General features: G+C 51.4%; 2 protein-coding genes across 2 annotated transcripts; one reads left to right on the forward strand and one right to left on the reverse strand.

Annotated features, from left to right (window-relative positions):
• Positions 1–559: 559 nt before the first annotated feature.
• On the forward strand, positions 560–2105 carry commd9 (COMM domain containing 9). Its single transcript, XM_030096905.1, has 6 exons — positions 560–628; positions 929–1045; positions 1232–1371; positions 1456–1490; positions 1583–1686; positions 1817–2105. Exons 1-6 carry the CDS (start codon positions 575–577, stop codon positions 1952–1954), a joined length of 588 nt encoding a protein of 195 aa, XP_029952765.1. The 5' UTR covers positions 560–574; the 3' UTR covers positions 1955–2105.
• Positions 2106–2395: 290 nt separating this feature from the next.
• fcsk (fucose kinase) lies at positions 2396–15511 on the reverse strand. The gene is made up of 23 exons (XM_030096904.1): positions 15116–15511; positions 14519–14670; positions 14297–14347; positions 13413–13538; positions 13164–13236; positions 12985–13082; positions 12810–12890; positions 11505–11624; positions 11255–11426; positions 10803–10909; positions 10053–10154; positions 7429–7602; positions 7248–7321; positions 6810–7165; positions 5925–6159; positions 5685–5851; positions 5380–5607; positions 5019–5162; positions 4689–4808; positions 4423–4610; positions 4147–4246; positions 3857–4080; positions 2396–2865 (listed from the first exon to the last, which is right to left on the reverse strand). The coding sequence occupies exons 1-23, from the start codon at positions 15195–15197 to the stop codon at positions 2767–2769; spliced, it is 3273 nt and encodes a 1090-aa protein (XP_029952764.1). The 5' UTR covers positions 15198–15511; the 3' UTR covers positions 2396–2766.
• Positions 15512–15576: the final 65 nt, after the last annotated feature.

Raw genomic sequence — 15576 nt, forward strand, 5'->3', positions numbered from 1 at the left:
ACACCTCCTCCACCTGCTCCACCTCCACCGAACCGGGAGCTGGCCGGAGACCGGGACGCAACGACGCATCAAAACCGATTCTTATTTCGACTTCATTGGATAATATATACCTATATTTTTTTAAAAAGTCATCACAAATATTAATTACGTATCAATTAAATAATATTTTTGGCATAAACTACCAACATTATCAGTTCAGAATGTAAGATACTGTGAGGGTTATTATCATGCTGTTCTCTATCATTCCTGCTGTTGGTGCCAGTCCTTTCTTTTCCTATAAACTCTCTGATTACTGTGTACCAGCTGCAAAAACGCAGATTTCATCTTATACTTTTTTATTTTTCTAGGGATTGTTTTAATAAACTTTTACATGAGCAGCTGTGTTTGAACTAAGAATTTATTTACTTGTGGAATTATTTATATTTAGTTCTTCTTCTTATTATTATTATTATTATTACCTTCGTATTAAACGAAATATAATCTATTTTTTGTTTGGTCCATTTTGCTGGTTTAAACTTCGTTTCCCATGAGCCTTAGCGGTATCCTTATGTCACGTGACTTGTCACACGTGAACATGGCCGCGTCCGTTTCCAGCGAAGATTTCTCCAACCTGCAGCTGCTTTTAAAGGTATTTATCCTCACTTATCTTCACTTCAGACTTTTGTACCGCCCGTTTCTCACACCGAGGCTTTTAATTTCGCTTCAAACTTCTCTGAAAGCACCGGAGCGCCAACATGGACCTGGTTTGGGGAGGTTCTGCTGCAGCCGTTCCTCATTCCGCTGCTTTATAGTAGAAAGATCCCCGTGCGGTTAGAAAAACAACCGTTCCCCGTTTCATTTTAACCGAGAACATGATGACTAGATCAATATTCCAGTTTAAAACATCATTGCTGCCGTTTGCTAACTCTGAGCTCTTTCTGTGCTTCAGGCTCCGTCCAAAGAAGCCGTGAGAGACATTTGCGTTCAGAGTCATAGAGGAACGAGTCGGCGGCTGACTGAGAGCACCGCCGCCTCCCTGGGGGTCCCCGCGGCCCAGGCTGCCCAGGTAAACAAACAAACAAACACTGGGCTGCTCAGGTAAACAAACAAACAAACACTGGGCTGCTCAGGTAAACAAACAAACAAACACTGGGCTGCTCAGGTAAACAAACAAACAAACACTGGGCTGCTCAGGTAAACAAACCAAGAAAGACTGGGCGTCTTTCTGGCTGACCCTGCTGTCCTCCTCCAGCTGCTCCTGTCCCTCCACACTCTGTCCCATCACGTCCTCTTCCACAACCTCAGCAGCCCCGATCAGATCCTGGCCGTCTTCCCCGAGTCCTTCCACCCCAGCCTCAAGAAGATGATCACCAAGATCCTGCTGGAGAACAGGTGGGCGGCGCCGGAGCCTCCTCGCGGGCCCGCGGCTCCCGAAGGCTGATTCACCCCCACTAAAGGGCCTGTCTTCTGTTTCAGTCCAGCATGGCGGACGGAGGCCCTCAGCAGCCAGGGTGAGTATCAGAGGCAGACCCCGGCGTGGGCGGAGCCAGGTGTCAAACCTCTGACGTACTGGTGTGTGTGTGTGTGTGTGTGTGTCCCGCAGTCTCCCTCCCTCAGCTCCAGGACCTGGACTGGAGGGTGGACATGGTGACCAGCTCGGACTGCGTGGGCCGGATGGCGGTGCCCACCTGCCTCGTGCAGCTGAAGGTCAGCGTGTGTGTGTGTGTGTTTCTGCATGAAGTGTTGAAGTTTTCACATTCTGCCGAGTCGGCGTCGTCAGTCACAGACACGACCACACACTCCTGACACACGCACACACACACTGGGTGTGTTTCAGATGGAGGATCCGTGTCCGTCGGCGGGCCAGGAGGCGGTTTCCACGGTGACGGTGGAGCTGAGCAGGGGCTCTCTGGACACCATCTTGGACGGGCTGGGACGGATCAGGGACCAGCTGTCTGTGGTCGCTGGGAAGTGAAGGCTGATTGGCCGAGCTGGACTGAGACCGGGAGCGAACCATCCTCAGACGCCAAGCGGCCCGCCTCGCACTGACGCCGTTTTTCATTTGTCGCGTTTTTATCTTTGTTTGTCGATTTAATGTGAGAATAATAAAGAAATGCAGAATTGAATGTTTGAATAACCACAGTGTCGCAGTTGATTATATGATTAAAGTTTTTTTATGCAGCACTGAGTCTTTATTCTTCACACATTAAAGCTCTGATCGTTCAGACCCCAGTGGCTTCTCGTCAGTTCAGGTATCGGTACTAGCGCGTTAACTCGGTAGCCTCGCCTCTCCAGTCTGAATGGAGCGTCCAGTAAAATCAGGTCAAAGTCTCAACACTGCCATCTAATGTACACAAACAGTGTTGCAGACGTTTGTCTTTCTGTGGCTTTAACATGAAATCTGATCAGACACAAGCACCGCAACTTGTTTTAATCCTTCAGGTCAGAGAAAATTTTACAATATGATAAAACATAAGTACAAAAAAAAAACCTTGTTCCATCAATAAATCAAAGAGAAAATCCACATCCACCCTTCATCCGAAGCTTTGACTGGAATGAATTTGCATTTGTTGTCATTTGTTTGATTTTTGAAGCAAAAATAGAAATTTCCATCATGTGACACTCTGCACCACCACAACAGAAAAAACTGTAGTCATGAATGTATTGATTATTATGTCGTAATAAGTTCATCATTTAACTGATTTAACTGATTAACTTCAATCGTGTGTGTGTGTTGCGGTTGCCGGTCTGAGCAGGAACAGAGTGTTGGACCCGGACTGCTACCTGTCAGACGCTGCCCGGTGTGTGCGGGTCGCAGTAGGGCGGCAGCTCGGTCAGCCCGTCCATGTCCAGCTGCACCGAGTGGACGCTGACGTCCCCCAGACCCTGAAACACAACACAGTGTGCCGAGGAAGCCTCTTCTCTCAAACGCAATCCACCTTCATTTCTGTCGATTCCAAAAAAAACAACTGGTCCAACACCCTGACACTAGTTACACTGGACTGATGCAAGTTTCCATGTTTCCTGTAAAACACTTCAAGATAAAGAAGACTTGTTTCAGAAGCAAAAAGCCAGAAGACATTCCAACCCACACAGCCAGAGCTCAATGGGTCTATCAACCAAACCAACTCAACCTCACTATACCCAGCTAAGCCTAACGTAAACCCAACTGAACCTATCCAACTAAGCCTATCCAAACCAACTAAACCTAATTTTACTCAAGCAAACCTATCCTCACAAAACTCAACGATACCCGGCTTCATTTAACCATCTCCATCTAAAACTGTCCGACGAAGCCTATCCAAACCAAACCAGCCCGACCGAAGAAAGAGTAATTATACTCAATTCAATTCAGCTTTATTTATAAAGTGCCAATTACAACACAGTCATTTCTAGACACCTTTACGGAGAAAACCCAACAGATCCAACAGATCTCAACTCACCTACACCCAACTGAATACATCCAAACCAAACATTACTTTGCTAAACCCAACTAAATATAACCAAACTATAACCAAATCATACTAAACTCAACTAAACCTGCTTAGGTTAAACCATGTCAACTAAACTTACCCAACCTAAACCCAACTGAATCTACCCAAACCAAACTGGGCTCAACCTAATCAGCTGACGTACAACCATCGAAACCAAATAAACCTGGCTGCACCCAACTAATCCCAACCGAATCCAACTGATTCAAACACAATTTACCCAAACGCTCCCAGCAACACCTGACCCAAGCAGACGATCCTGAGCTCAACCAAAACTAGTCCGACCCATGAGTCAGTAACCAAACGCAACGATGAAAACGCCCATGAATGCTGTTGAATAGCGTCACCCTGACCTTTGACCTGTGACCCTCCTGTTCGGACCTTACCGGCGTGCCGTGGAGCACCCGCAGCACCGCCTCCCGCTGCCGCGGCTCTCGGGTCAGCAGGTAGAGGAAGCCGCCGCCCCCGGCGCCGGCCAGGCTCTGGCCCAGGACCAGCGGCCGCAGGGCGTCCATCATGGCGCGCACCGAGGCCGGCTCGCAGCCCGGCGCCATGCGCTTCTTCTGCTGCCACGACCGGTCCAGACACGCACCCAGAGAGGTCAGGCAGCCTGCGGGGAGACACGCCGTGAGCCCGTCTGATCCGCACGCCGGGGGGGCGGAGCCGAGCGCCTCACCGTGCGAACAGGCTCGGGCACACTCCTCCGAGTTCCACACCAGCTGCTGGGCGTTGGTCACCATCGACGGCAGCCGGCTGTACCAACTCCGAACCACGTCCTGCAGGGGGACGAGCGGCACGGCGCAGAAAACACTGCATTCATCCTGCATCACTTCCAGTGCTTCTGCCGTTGCCATGGAAACGTTTCAAACCGGCCCCGTGCGAACATAAAACGAGTCAAAGCGAAAACGCCTCCAGCTGAGACGATCCGGCGCGCTCGGCGCGGTCCTCCTACCTGCAGCAGGTTGCGAGCCAGACGCGTCTTCCCGGTGTACACCAGCAGGAGGTGCTGCTCCAGAGACGCCAGGAAGTCCTCCGGAGGGCGGAGCCGCTCCACCTCCACCTTCAGGGGCAGCGCCGCCGAGGAGCGGCCCACCTTCAACCCCCCCACCACACCGCCCACCTGGTCCTGCCAGCCTCCACCTGCAGGGGCAGCATGGAGAGCGTGAGGGGGGAGGGGGGAGGGGGGAGGAGGAGGAGGAGGACTGTAACCACGGCAACCTGTGGTGAGGATCTGTTCCAGGTAGAGCACGGCGTGGATCAGAGAGTCTGTGGTGTAGCTTTGACCTGTACACCTGTAGACCGCAGCCAACAGCGCCCCCGCCAGGATGCTGCTGGTACCTGCACACACACACACACACACACACACACACACACACACACACACACACACACACACACACACACACACACACACACACACACACACACACACACACACACACACACACACACACGCACAGCTTACAGGCACTACAGACGCTTTCATTTTTCTTGCAGACATGTACCTTTTTTATATCTTTTAACTGTGTGTGTGTGTGTGTGTCTCACCCAGTCCTGAACCAGTGGGCAGCTCTGACCAGCTGTGGATCTCCACGCCTCCTCCCCACTGCTGCATCAGCTGATCTCCCAGAGCATGCTGGGAGCTCAGAGACACCAGGCCGCTGCAGACACACACAGCCTTCAGCAGTGCTCCTGAAATCACACACACACACACACACACACACACACACACACACACACACACACACACACACACACACACACACACACACACACACACGCACACTTTAAAATAAGTGAAATGTGTTGCATTTTAAGTTGTATATTTTATGGATTTCTGTATTTCTGTGTGGCATATTTCGTGGTGATATTTTTGTGTATTTCGTGGCATCTCGGCATCTCGGCGTACCGGGAGCGTGCGGTTGGCAGTAGTCCTTCAGGTCGTCCAGACGCTCGCACACCGTCTCCGTGGAAACGCCGCTGCCCCGCCCCCCGCTGTGGCTGACCAGCAGGAGGCGGGGCTCAGCGATGCGTCGAGCCCGAGCGCCGATCGGACGCTTCCCGTCGACCTTCACCGCCACGTTGGTCACGGAGCCGCCGTGCTCGAAGGCGATGGGCGGCGTGTCGCTCCAGCCGCCTGAAAGGACAGCAGCCAATCAGGAGCGAGCGGAGGGCTCGAGGGGCTCGGTCAGAGGCGTCGGTCGGAGGACTCACCCGCCAGGTCCAGTCGAGCCGGACACTGCACCTCCTGCCACTCCCCCAGGGGCGGGACTTCCCCTCGTCCAATGGAGATGAACCTCTGCGATGACATCACGGCCTGCCGCAGCAGCACCTGCCCGGCGCCCTCGTAGTGCCGCGCCGCCCGCACCAGCAGGTTCGGCCTGGTGGAGGGGGCGACACCGGTCAACCTCTTCTGACCAACGGCGGCGGCTCGCAACTGCAGCCCGGACTCACCTGCTGAGCCACGACCGCCGCTGAGCGGCGAGGGCGCCGACTCCGCCCCTCAGGTCGCCCTCCTCCAGCAGGGCGTAGGCGGAGCTCCAGGCCCTGTTGGCCGCCGGGCCGCTCCTCAGACCCCCCCGGCCCCCCGCCATACACACCAGCACGTCGGCGATGCAGGAGAGACAGCGGGCGGCCACGCCCAGCTCCGCTCCAGACTCCGCCCCCTGCTGGCTGCTGCCGGCCGCAACTGGAGACATTAAATACTTAGTGGATCGGAACAATTCAAACGTTCGACATCTCTGAAGAGGTGATAGTCTCGGTCCAGTCAGTGCTAGCATCACCAGCTAGCCTTTGTAGCCTCGAGCTCACGACAAGCCTGGAAAGAAACTTGTGCTAGCCGTCTGTTTAGCTTTTCAATGTGGAAGACTAGCTTACAGGAACTAGCTGCTGTCCTGTACATGGATGCTAGAGCACCAATGCTAGGGACGAGCCGGCGAACGCTAGTAGATGGGATTCAGAATGCTACAACCTAGCTAGCATGCTAATGACTGTTAGTTACAATATTAGGGACTAGCCAATAGATGCTAATGACTAGCATTTACAATGTTAGCCACTTGCAAAAAACGCAAAAGACTAGCATCAGCAATGCTGGAGATTAGCCAATGACAACAGTCACCATGTTAGGGACTAGCCAACAGATGCTAGTGGCTATAATTCACAATATTAGTGATTAGCCAATAGATGTGAGGGGCTTGAGAGAGGCAGCTCCTACCGTACAGGTGCTAGCATGTCAGGAACCCAAACACTGAAGAAATCTGAATGATCTGACATTTCAGGTTAAACTTCACTTCCTAATAAAATCAGCTGTTCTTATCGTTTTTGTTTTTCCAGACTCACTGGTGTCCAGAGTTTCTAGCAGCGCATCCTGCTGGCCTCCCAGCACCGCTGCCCTGAAGCAAGGCAGCAGGCAGGCATCGGAGCGACTCCTCAGGGCATCGGTGACCCCCCTCCTCCCCGCCAGGAGCAGCAGCTCCTCCCTCCACTGCAGCTCCGCCTCCTGGTGGCTGAGTGACAGCACCTCCCTCAGAGAGAGCCTCCAGGCTTCCCTCCACTCCTGCAGGCGGCCGCCGCCCCCCAGGAGCCAGGCCACGCCCCCCTCCAGACCCACAATGCCTCCTCGGGGGTGGAGCACCGGGAAAAGCCGCGCCTCCAGCAGGGAGTGTGGTTCCCCCCGCACCCACAGGTCCTCGCACCTGAGGGGGGCAGAGAGGAGGGTGAGTGACCCCCGTGACCCCTGCGACCTGCCGGGGGCGTGGAAGTGTGGCGGAGTCGTACTGGATTCCTGTTCTGCTGAAGAAGTCGCTCCACCTCTGGTTGAGGAAAGAGGCGGTGCTGTCGTCAGAGGAGACCTGAGGAGGAGGGGGGACAAGGCGAACATCCGTCATGAAGGAAACACCATCAAACAGACCGTCTCCGTCCTCCATCAGTCCCAAAACAGGAAGTCAACTCATTTCACCTCCAGCGGGTCATGTGATCCCGCAGCCGTGTAGACGGTCAGTCTCATCTCTCCCAGCTCGATCCGATGGCCCTGAATGATGATGTCTTCACCGATGGGCAGCCGGCCGATGCTCCGAGACGACGACGGTTCGAGTCCCGACAGCAGACAACCCGACGGGACATCCAGAGGACCCTGGTGGGCCCACAAAGGTCACTCTGTACACGGTACTTCCACTTCCGGGTCAATATCGGAGATCATATCAAGGCGACGGCGTTCCACTGAGCTGATGTTCGCGGTAATTTTCAGTCCGAAGGAAACAAACTCAAGAGATTTAAGTGTTCACAGCTGTTCTACAGATATCTGGAGCAGAAATGAGGAACTTGGTTCGGTTAGTCACAGGAAAAGGTCCTAAAGCTACACAAGCAAAACAGAACTAGCCATGAAAAACTAACGATTGTAAAAACTAGGGTTGCACCGATACCGATACTGGTATCGGCAGTGGCCCAGATACCGCACTAAAACGCTGGTATCGGTATTGGCGAGCACTAACAAATAACACGCCGATGCCATTTACCGACTTTCATATTGCACTTGAACGCACCACCGTGTGAATTCATTCTTCGACATTCACGCTGTGTGATCTGTGTGTTCAGCGAATGGTAGCAATGATTTTACATCCCAGTGAGGATCAGGTCTTGTTACAGAACGTGGATCTGAGTCTCAAGAGCAGAAAAGAAGTTATATTAGTATCATGAGTCTTTGTGAGATGAAGCTGGTCTCCAGCCGCAGGAGCAGACTGAGTCTGGAGTTGAACCAAGTTCCCCGGTGAAGTGAGGAAAGCCGCCGGGCTCCAGGAGGAAGTCTGGCGGAGCGGCGAGCGGCTGAGGCGGGGAACAGGAGCTAACTGGAGGTACAGGTCCAGGCTGACTGCCACATTCCACAGAATGTGTGTCGCTCCGCTCTGCTGTCCGCAGTTAATACATTGATATTTTAATCAATCAGTATCTGCGCTGCGCTTTCTGTATGAACTGCGCAGCCGCAGCAGTCAGGAGCCTGCAGTGTGGTGAGTCCCGGTCGATGGTAACATAAAGAGGCCGTAGTGCAGCCACTGGAACACAAGCTGCCGAAAAACAACAAAGAAGGAGGATCCCACGATGGCGTTGCTTAATTCGCCTTATTATTTAATTACGGACTTACTTTTGTAGCATCTTTGATGTAGTTATTATTTTTTAACCAGTATATTGAGTTCTGTGAGTTCCTATGTTTTCAAGTAACCTGAATGCACCGCTGTGGCGTGAGTGGCTGGGAGGGAGCAGGGGGCGGGGCCAGGAAGCCAGCATGTGTGCACGTGTTGGAAAAGCGGAGAGAGCCGCCTCTCAGCTGGTTTTTCTTAAAAGAATACTCCGAAGATTTTGGACCCACGCCCTATCCCGATCATTTACAGAGTGAGATAAGCTCATAAATACCTTTTTTGTGTCCGTTCGTCCAGTGCCTGGCTAACAGCTGTTAGCATCGTAGTTAGCTTAGCTCAACTACGGCAGGTGAAGAGGAGACAGAACCAGTCTGAGAAAGTGGACAAAATCCTCCTCACAGTGGTCCAGGGGACGGCGTATTAGCACGTGAAGTAAATCCGAATGGTTATAAAGCATTTTAAAAGACGTGTTTTCTTTTCAATCCCTTAAAATAATGTTTTGATCCACACAGACCTGCACATGCGCAGTGCTCTGCGGAAGGATATACCGGCGCACAGCGGCTGAGTCTATGCTTCGACTGCTGTGCTCCGGTATATCCTTCCGCGGAGCACTGCGCATGTGCAGGTCTGTGTGGATCAAAACATTATTTTAAGGGATTGAAAAGAAAACACGTCTTTTAAAATGCTTTATAACCATTCAGATTTACTTCGCATGCTAACACGCCGTCCCCTGGACCACTAGAAGGAGGATTTTGTCCACTTTCTCAGTCTGGCTCTGTCTCCTCTTCACCTGCCGTAGTTGAGCTAAGCTAACTACGATGCTAACAGCTGTTAGCCAGGCACTGGACGAACGGACACAAAAAGGTATTTATGAGCTTATCTCACTTTGTCAATGATAGGGATAGGGCGTGGGTCCAAAATCTTTGGAGTATTCGTTTAAGACTGTTGTTTTGAGACCCGGTCCGGAAGTGGTGGATGGATGGATGGATGGATGGATGGATGGATGGATGTTTTGCTGTAGTTTTGCCGTGGTTACAACCACAGTAAGTTCTGAAGCTTAATAAACTAGCATTAAGAATCCAACTCATCTTCCTTTCATGCTGCTGGATGTTGCATTATCATGTTCCGGTGCGTCTTGTGGCCCAAAAAAATACGTATGTAGTAAATGGTTAGAACAGAAACGAGGATAAGGAGGAAAAACAGCAACACTGCCCCCATGTGGTGGCCGAGGCAGAAGACGTGACAGTTCTTGACAATTACAAGAAAAAAATGCTCTTCTATTCAGTTCTTTTTCAAACAGCGTGGTATCGGCAGGGTATCGGTATCGGCCGATGCTACACAGCCAGGTATCGGAATTGGTATCGGTGGCCAAAAAATGGTATCGGTGCAACCCTAGTAAAAACGTTTGCAGATGATGAAACCTCCTAAAGAGGCCTGAACTCATCCTGACCTGTAGGTGGCAGTGTTGGACCACCGCGCCAGTCGCCACGGTAACGTCTCCCTCCAGGACGCTGTTGATGATCCGAGCTCCTTCGCTCACCAGACTCTCGTTCTGGGGACGAAACAAGACGACTGACAGTGGAGTTCCTCAGGGCTCCTGTCGAGATCCTCAAGCTTTTATTCAGTTCTTCTGAAACTCGTTTGTGGGTCATGACGTGACGACACTCTGAATTATACAATCTACTTGGTAGTTTTGAGTATTCAGTGGTGGAAGTAACAAAATACTTAAGTTCCTGTAACTGAATCACACTTTTACCAAATTTTCATGACGACACTTTCCATGTTTGTAAATTCACTCATACAATCTCAACAATCTACTCAACAATTTGTAAAATTTACAATATGTAATCTACTCACTACTTTTAAAATAGTCAGGGCAAAAGTATTTTGTGTATTTAGTGGAGTTGTTTGAGGAGCATTTGTGTAGTTAGTGGAGTATTTTCTGTATTTATTAAAGTACTTTGTAGAATATTTAGTGTTGCTGGTAGAGTATATTGTGTAGTTATGTGAGTATTCTTTGTATTTTTTGGCATATTTTGTGTATATTTAGCGGAGTATTTAGTGTGTTTAGTTAAGTATTTTGTGAATTTAGTGGAGTATTTGTGCATTCAGAGGAGCATTTTGTGTATTTTTCTGTGATGTGTGTGTGTAACAGTAGCTACACACACTGTTCAGGAGCGTTCTCCTGTCGCGGCGTCACCTGGATGTGAGACAGAGTGTTTCTGTCCGTCCAATCACGAGTCAGCCGCTCCACGTGGCTCCTCCCACACGGGGTCAGGTAGTCGTAGCGCCCGCCGGGGACGTACACTGTGAGGACGGCAGCAGAGAGCGGCAGCGTCACACCCTGTCTCCCTCTGGTGGCGGCGTTAGGGATGGCAGCGGCAACGTCAAGACGTTTACAGAACATGTTTGATTCCCGAGGGGAGAAAAATGCTCTTTTTTTTTTTTTTGTGGCTCCGGGGATGAAGTGCCTCAGTGTACCCTCTAGTGGGGAAAACTGGTATTGCAACTCTGTCTCCTAACATCAATTCCTGGGCATTGAGGGCAGAGCGGTGGATGCTGTGGTTCACATTCCTTAAACTCACTAATCGAACAGCGTTGCGGCACATTTGGACGACTGGATGGCTGGATGTGTGTTTGAGTCCGACTGACCGAGGCTGAGCTGAGCTCCTCTCAGGATCCTCCACAGCTCGGAGCGGCCGCTCCGCACCGCCGCCCCCTGTGGGCCCGCCGTGGAACTGCAGCCCGCTCGCTCCTCGCTCACAAACTGGTGCAGGGTCAGGTCTGAGCAGAGACACTTCAGCAGGTCCAGGAACAGAGAGATCTGGGGAGAGAACCACCACCCAGTCAGACCACTCCCCAGGAAGACCACCACCCACAGAGACCAAGAGAGTGTGTCTACCTGGAGGGGCGGAGCTCCGGAGTCCAGGCCCTGGTAGGTGCAGCCGTCCAGAGGAGGAGACACGTGAGTCTGAAGCAGCTTCTCTGAAACGGAGCGGCTGAAGAAAACGGGACCAGAAACCTGCAGAGAAACAAGCTGGTTCTACTGGGAACCGACCAGAACGCCGCTCTGAACCAGAGCGTTTCCGACGCTGGACGGACATCTGACAGTAATCTGATTACATTCACTGTCGAATTCTCTCAAACCATTTTTTTTAAAGTAATTGAACTGAATTCAGTGGGAATTTAAAGGGAGTTTTTTGTCATTTCTGGTAGTTTACGTCAGTCTTGGAGAATGTGGGAACAATTTAAAGAACTTTAACTATTTCTGGGTCATTTAAAGTCATTTAACTCTGATTACTGTAAAACCTGAAAAACATTAAAGCGACACTAAGGAACTTTTCAACCTTAATAAATCATTTTAATATCTTTTGTGATGATACATCGACTTACAGCTAGCTGAATGACCCTCTGTCACGGGCTGAGGGCGTCAGTGTTGCTTCACTTGGACTGAGCAGCTGTGAGGAGGGTGGTAGGAACCCTGCACACTAAAAAGCTCCAAATGTGCGGACTGCTTTACGGCATGCGTCACATCATGATAGAACATTGTTTAGCCACCATCAGATTCATGACCTCGTCGCTATCCGTCCTTCACACAGCCACTGGAAACTAATGTAGGCGAGTTCAGTCCCACAGCACGCCACCGGGAGCAGCATTTTACCACGCCACGCGCTAGGCCTCATGGGAACTGTAGTATTCCTTCAGGCAAAACACTACCGCTTTTGTCCACTGGCGCCGCCAAAATCAACGAAAACTGAAAGTTCCTTGGTGTTGTTTTAAACATCATTTTGAAAGTAACTTAACTCCATCTAATGGTAGTTTACTGTAATCACAGCATGTCAACCATGTAGCTGAAGGTCTCTGCCTGACTGGTAGTTTAAGTTGACTGTTGTGGTAATTCATAGTACTGAATAGACTTTAGTAATTTACCTGGAATTACTGACAATTTTTGTAATTTTCAAACCGATTTTCTGTATCGAGTGGGAATTTACTGCACTTTGAGCAGAATCTGTGGTAGTTTATACTTATCTACTCGCTCTGATTGGTAGTTTACATCAATTAGGTGTTAAGTAAGTAAGTAATGTGTTTTAAGGTGTTTTGCTGAGATTATTGTCTATTTATGAAAACTAACAATAACAATAAAGAGAAACTGTAGTTGTTAGAAAGGTGCGTTTGATTTTGCCATCAGAGTGGGAGGAGAACGCACCAGCGGCACTTTCCCATCAGGCATCACTGCCTGCTGGATCTGGTCTTCTGTCCCTCTGTAGACGATGTCTCGGACGACACCCTGGAACGCAGAACGCCCGGTCAGACCAGAACCAGAACCAGAACCAGAACCAGAGGAGAACGTCCGCATACGAGGCGGGAGGAGACAGACCCACCTGGGAGTCGCACAGGTAAACCCCGTGATGGGCGGCGAAGGAAACGTCCCCCGGCAGCGACACGACACGGACGCCGGAGAACCCCCGCCAGGACATGGCTGAGAAGTCAAAGGTCAGACGGCGGGTCGTTAATCTGAGGCACCAGAACCAGACGACTCTGCCGTTTGAGAACCACGTACCGAAGTCTGGGGGAACGCTGAGGATCATGTCTGTGCTGCAGACCCAAACCCCCGGAGGAGAACCGGGACAGATCTGAGGAGAACACAAAGAACTGAGAGGAACTGCAGGGGCCCCAACACAGTACCCTGAGGAACCTCACCCAGAGGAACCTGAGAGACCTGAGGAACCTCACCCTGATGACCAACCTTGCTCTAAAGACCCCTTCCCCTCTAAAGACCCCCCCCCCCCCGGCCTCTGGCCCGGCCCACCTGCTCACTCAGACAGTCCAGCAGCAGGTCCAGGCAGCAGACGGGGGCCTGAACTTTCTGATCAGGCTTCTGGTGGGGCAGCCAGCAGAAGGCCCTGCTGCAGGAGCTCCAGGGGAAGTCCCGCCCCTGTGGAGGAAACACGGCTTTGAGATGAGGAGAAGCTCAGACCTCTCAGCTCTGCCACCTGAAACCACTCCTTTCTAACAGGAACATGAAATAAGGTCAGAATGCTGCAAAGAGTGAGTCTGAAACTTCAAAGCAAATCTCAGTTCGCCAAAAAGACGCATCCTCAACGATTCTTTCACATCAGTCCTGCAGATCCCTGAGAGGGCGCCATGACGACGCCGTGATGACGTCATGATGACGTCATGACGACGCCATGATGATGTCATGACGACGTCGTGATAACTTCATGACAACGCCGTGATGACGTCATGACGACGCCGTGATGACGTCATGACGACGTCGTGATAACGTCATGACGACGCCGTGATGATGTCATGACGACGTCGTGATAACGTCATGACAACGCCGTGATGACGTCATGACGACGTCGTGATAACGTCATGACGACGCCGTGATGATGTCATGACGACGTCGTGATAACGTCATGACAATGCCGTGATGACGTCATGACGACGCCGTGATGACGTCATGACGACGCCGTGTTGACAGCATGATGACGTCATGACAACGTGTTGACGGCGTGATGACGTCAGGACTACGTCGTGTTGATGCCATGATGACGTCGTGATGACGCCATGATGACATCATCATGACGCCATGATGATGCCGCGAAGGATGCTGAGACGACGCTGTGGCGACGCCATGATGACGCAGAGACGACGCCGTGATGACACGATTATGGCGCCATGAAGACGCACCGTGTGCAGAATGAGGATGTGAGCGTCGTCCAGGACGTCGGCCGTCACAACCTGAGAAAACAAACACAGGAAGTCAAACCTGCTCAGTACAGTCAACTGAATTCAACCTGAGAAAAAATATGAGCATAAGCAGCCTCAGAGTGTGTGTGTGTGTGTGTGTGTGTGTGTGTGTGTGTGTGTGTGTGTGTGTGTGTGTGTGTGTGTGTGTGTGTGTGTCCTCACGGTGTGTCCGGCCCTGCTGCTCAGGTGTTCAGCAGCCACCAGCAGGGCGTTGAGCGTGGCCCCCCCGCTGCCCACCGGCTCCTGCCGGTCCCTCACCGTCAGGAGCAGCGCTGCCGGGGGGAGGACGCCTCGCTGCTGCCGCAGCTCCAGCTCTGGGAGGAGGGTCAACAAGGTCCAGCGTCAGAACCTCCACCTGCTGACCAGAACCTCCACCTGCTGCATCTCTGAACCAGAACCTCCACCTGCTGCATCTCTGAACCAGAACCTCCGCCTCCCTCTCCAATGATCAGCTTACACCGAGTGGTGCTGCATGCTGCAACTTAACAGCCGCTCAAAAACTTCTATCATTCATATTTTCCTATGTTATTATTCCAGATAATGTTTTGCTGTTTTCTGTATTTAAGAAATAAATAAAATAAAATTCAGAACAATAACTGACAAAAGAATGAAAACACAAAGAGCTCGTGGATGATTCTTCTGTGAAGTTTGTGTCTTGATAAATAAATAAAGGATCATCTGAATGTGGTCGAGCAGCGCCCCTGCAGGCCGCTCCGTGTAACTGCAGCAGAGATCGTGTATTGAGGCGATGCTCCTCACCTCTCTGGAAGGCGTGCTCGCTGTCTTTGTGCTGGCACGTGAGGACGACCACCGTCCAGCTAAACCCGCCGCGCTGCGACATCTCCTACCGGCTCCGTCCTGAAAGCCCCGCGGCGGTCAGAACCGACACCGGAACCGCTCTTTATCACCGGGCTTGACTCCGGAACACTTTACCCAGTTGTGTCCGTCAGCGAGTTGAGCGGCGCCAGGACGACTCGCGAGAGAGCCACGGACGGAGGCAGAGAGGGGTTAAATCTAACGCACCCTGCCGGCGGGAGCGTCCTAATTATGCCCGAAGAATCCAGAAGAATGAAGCAAAACTCCAAAAGGAAAGAAGCGTTTTGTTTAACCCCCTTCAATCAGTTTGTTATTGCCCCGCAGGCTTCCGTAGCTAACAAACAGGACAAACAGGTTTGATTTGTTCATTCGCACATCCCGGGGAGGCGGTTTCCGTCATGAAA

Source organism: Salarias fasciatus, chromosome 7 (genome assembly GCF_902148845.1).
Source record: "Salarias fasciatus chromosome 7, fSalaFa1.1, whole genome shotgun sequence".
NCBI lineage: Eukaryota > Metazoa > Chordata > Actinopteri > Blenniiformes > Blenniidae > Salarias > Salarias fasciatus.

Excerpts from the sequence above, each read along its gene's own strand:
- commd9 (XM_030096905.1), top strand. The coding sequence starts at position 575 with ATGGCCGCGTCCGTTTCCAGCGAAGATTTCTCCAACCTGCAGCTGCTT. Across the intron at positions 1,491-1,582 it reads GGAGGCCCTCAGCAGCCAGG|TCTCCCTCCCTCAGCTCCAG; the intron begins GTGAGTATCAGA and ends TGTGTCCCGCAG. Across the intron at positions 1,687-1,816 it reads CCTGCCTCGTGCAGCTGAAG|ATGGAGGATCCGTGTCCGTC; the intron begins GTCAGCGTGTGT and ends GGTGTGTTTCAG.
- fcsk (XM_030096904.1), bottom strand. The coding sequence starts at position 15,197 with ATGTCGCAGCGCGGCGGGTTTAGCTGGACGGTGGTCGTCCTCACGTGC. Across the intron at positions 4,247-4,422 it reads TGGCTCGCAACCTGCTGCAG|GACGTGGTTCGGAGTTGGTA; the intron begins GTAGGAGGACCG and ends GTCCCCCTGCAG. Across the intron at positions 4,081-4,146 it reads TGCCCGAGCCTGTTCGCACG|GCTGCCTGACCTCTCTGGGT; the intron begins GTGAGGCGCTCG and ends GTCTCCCCGCAG.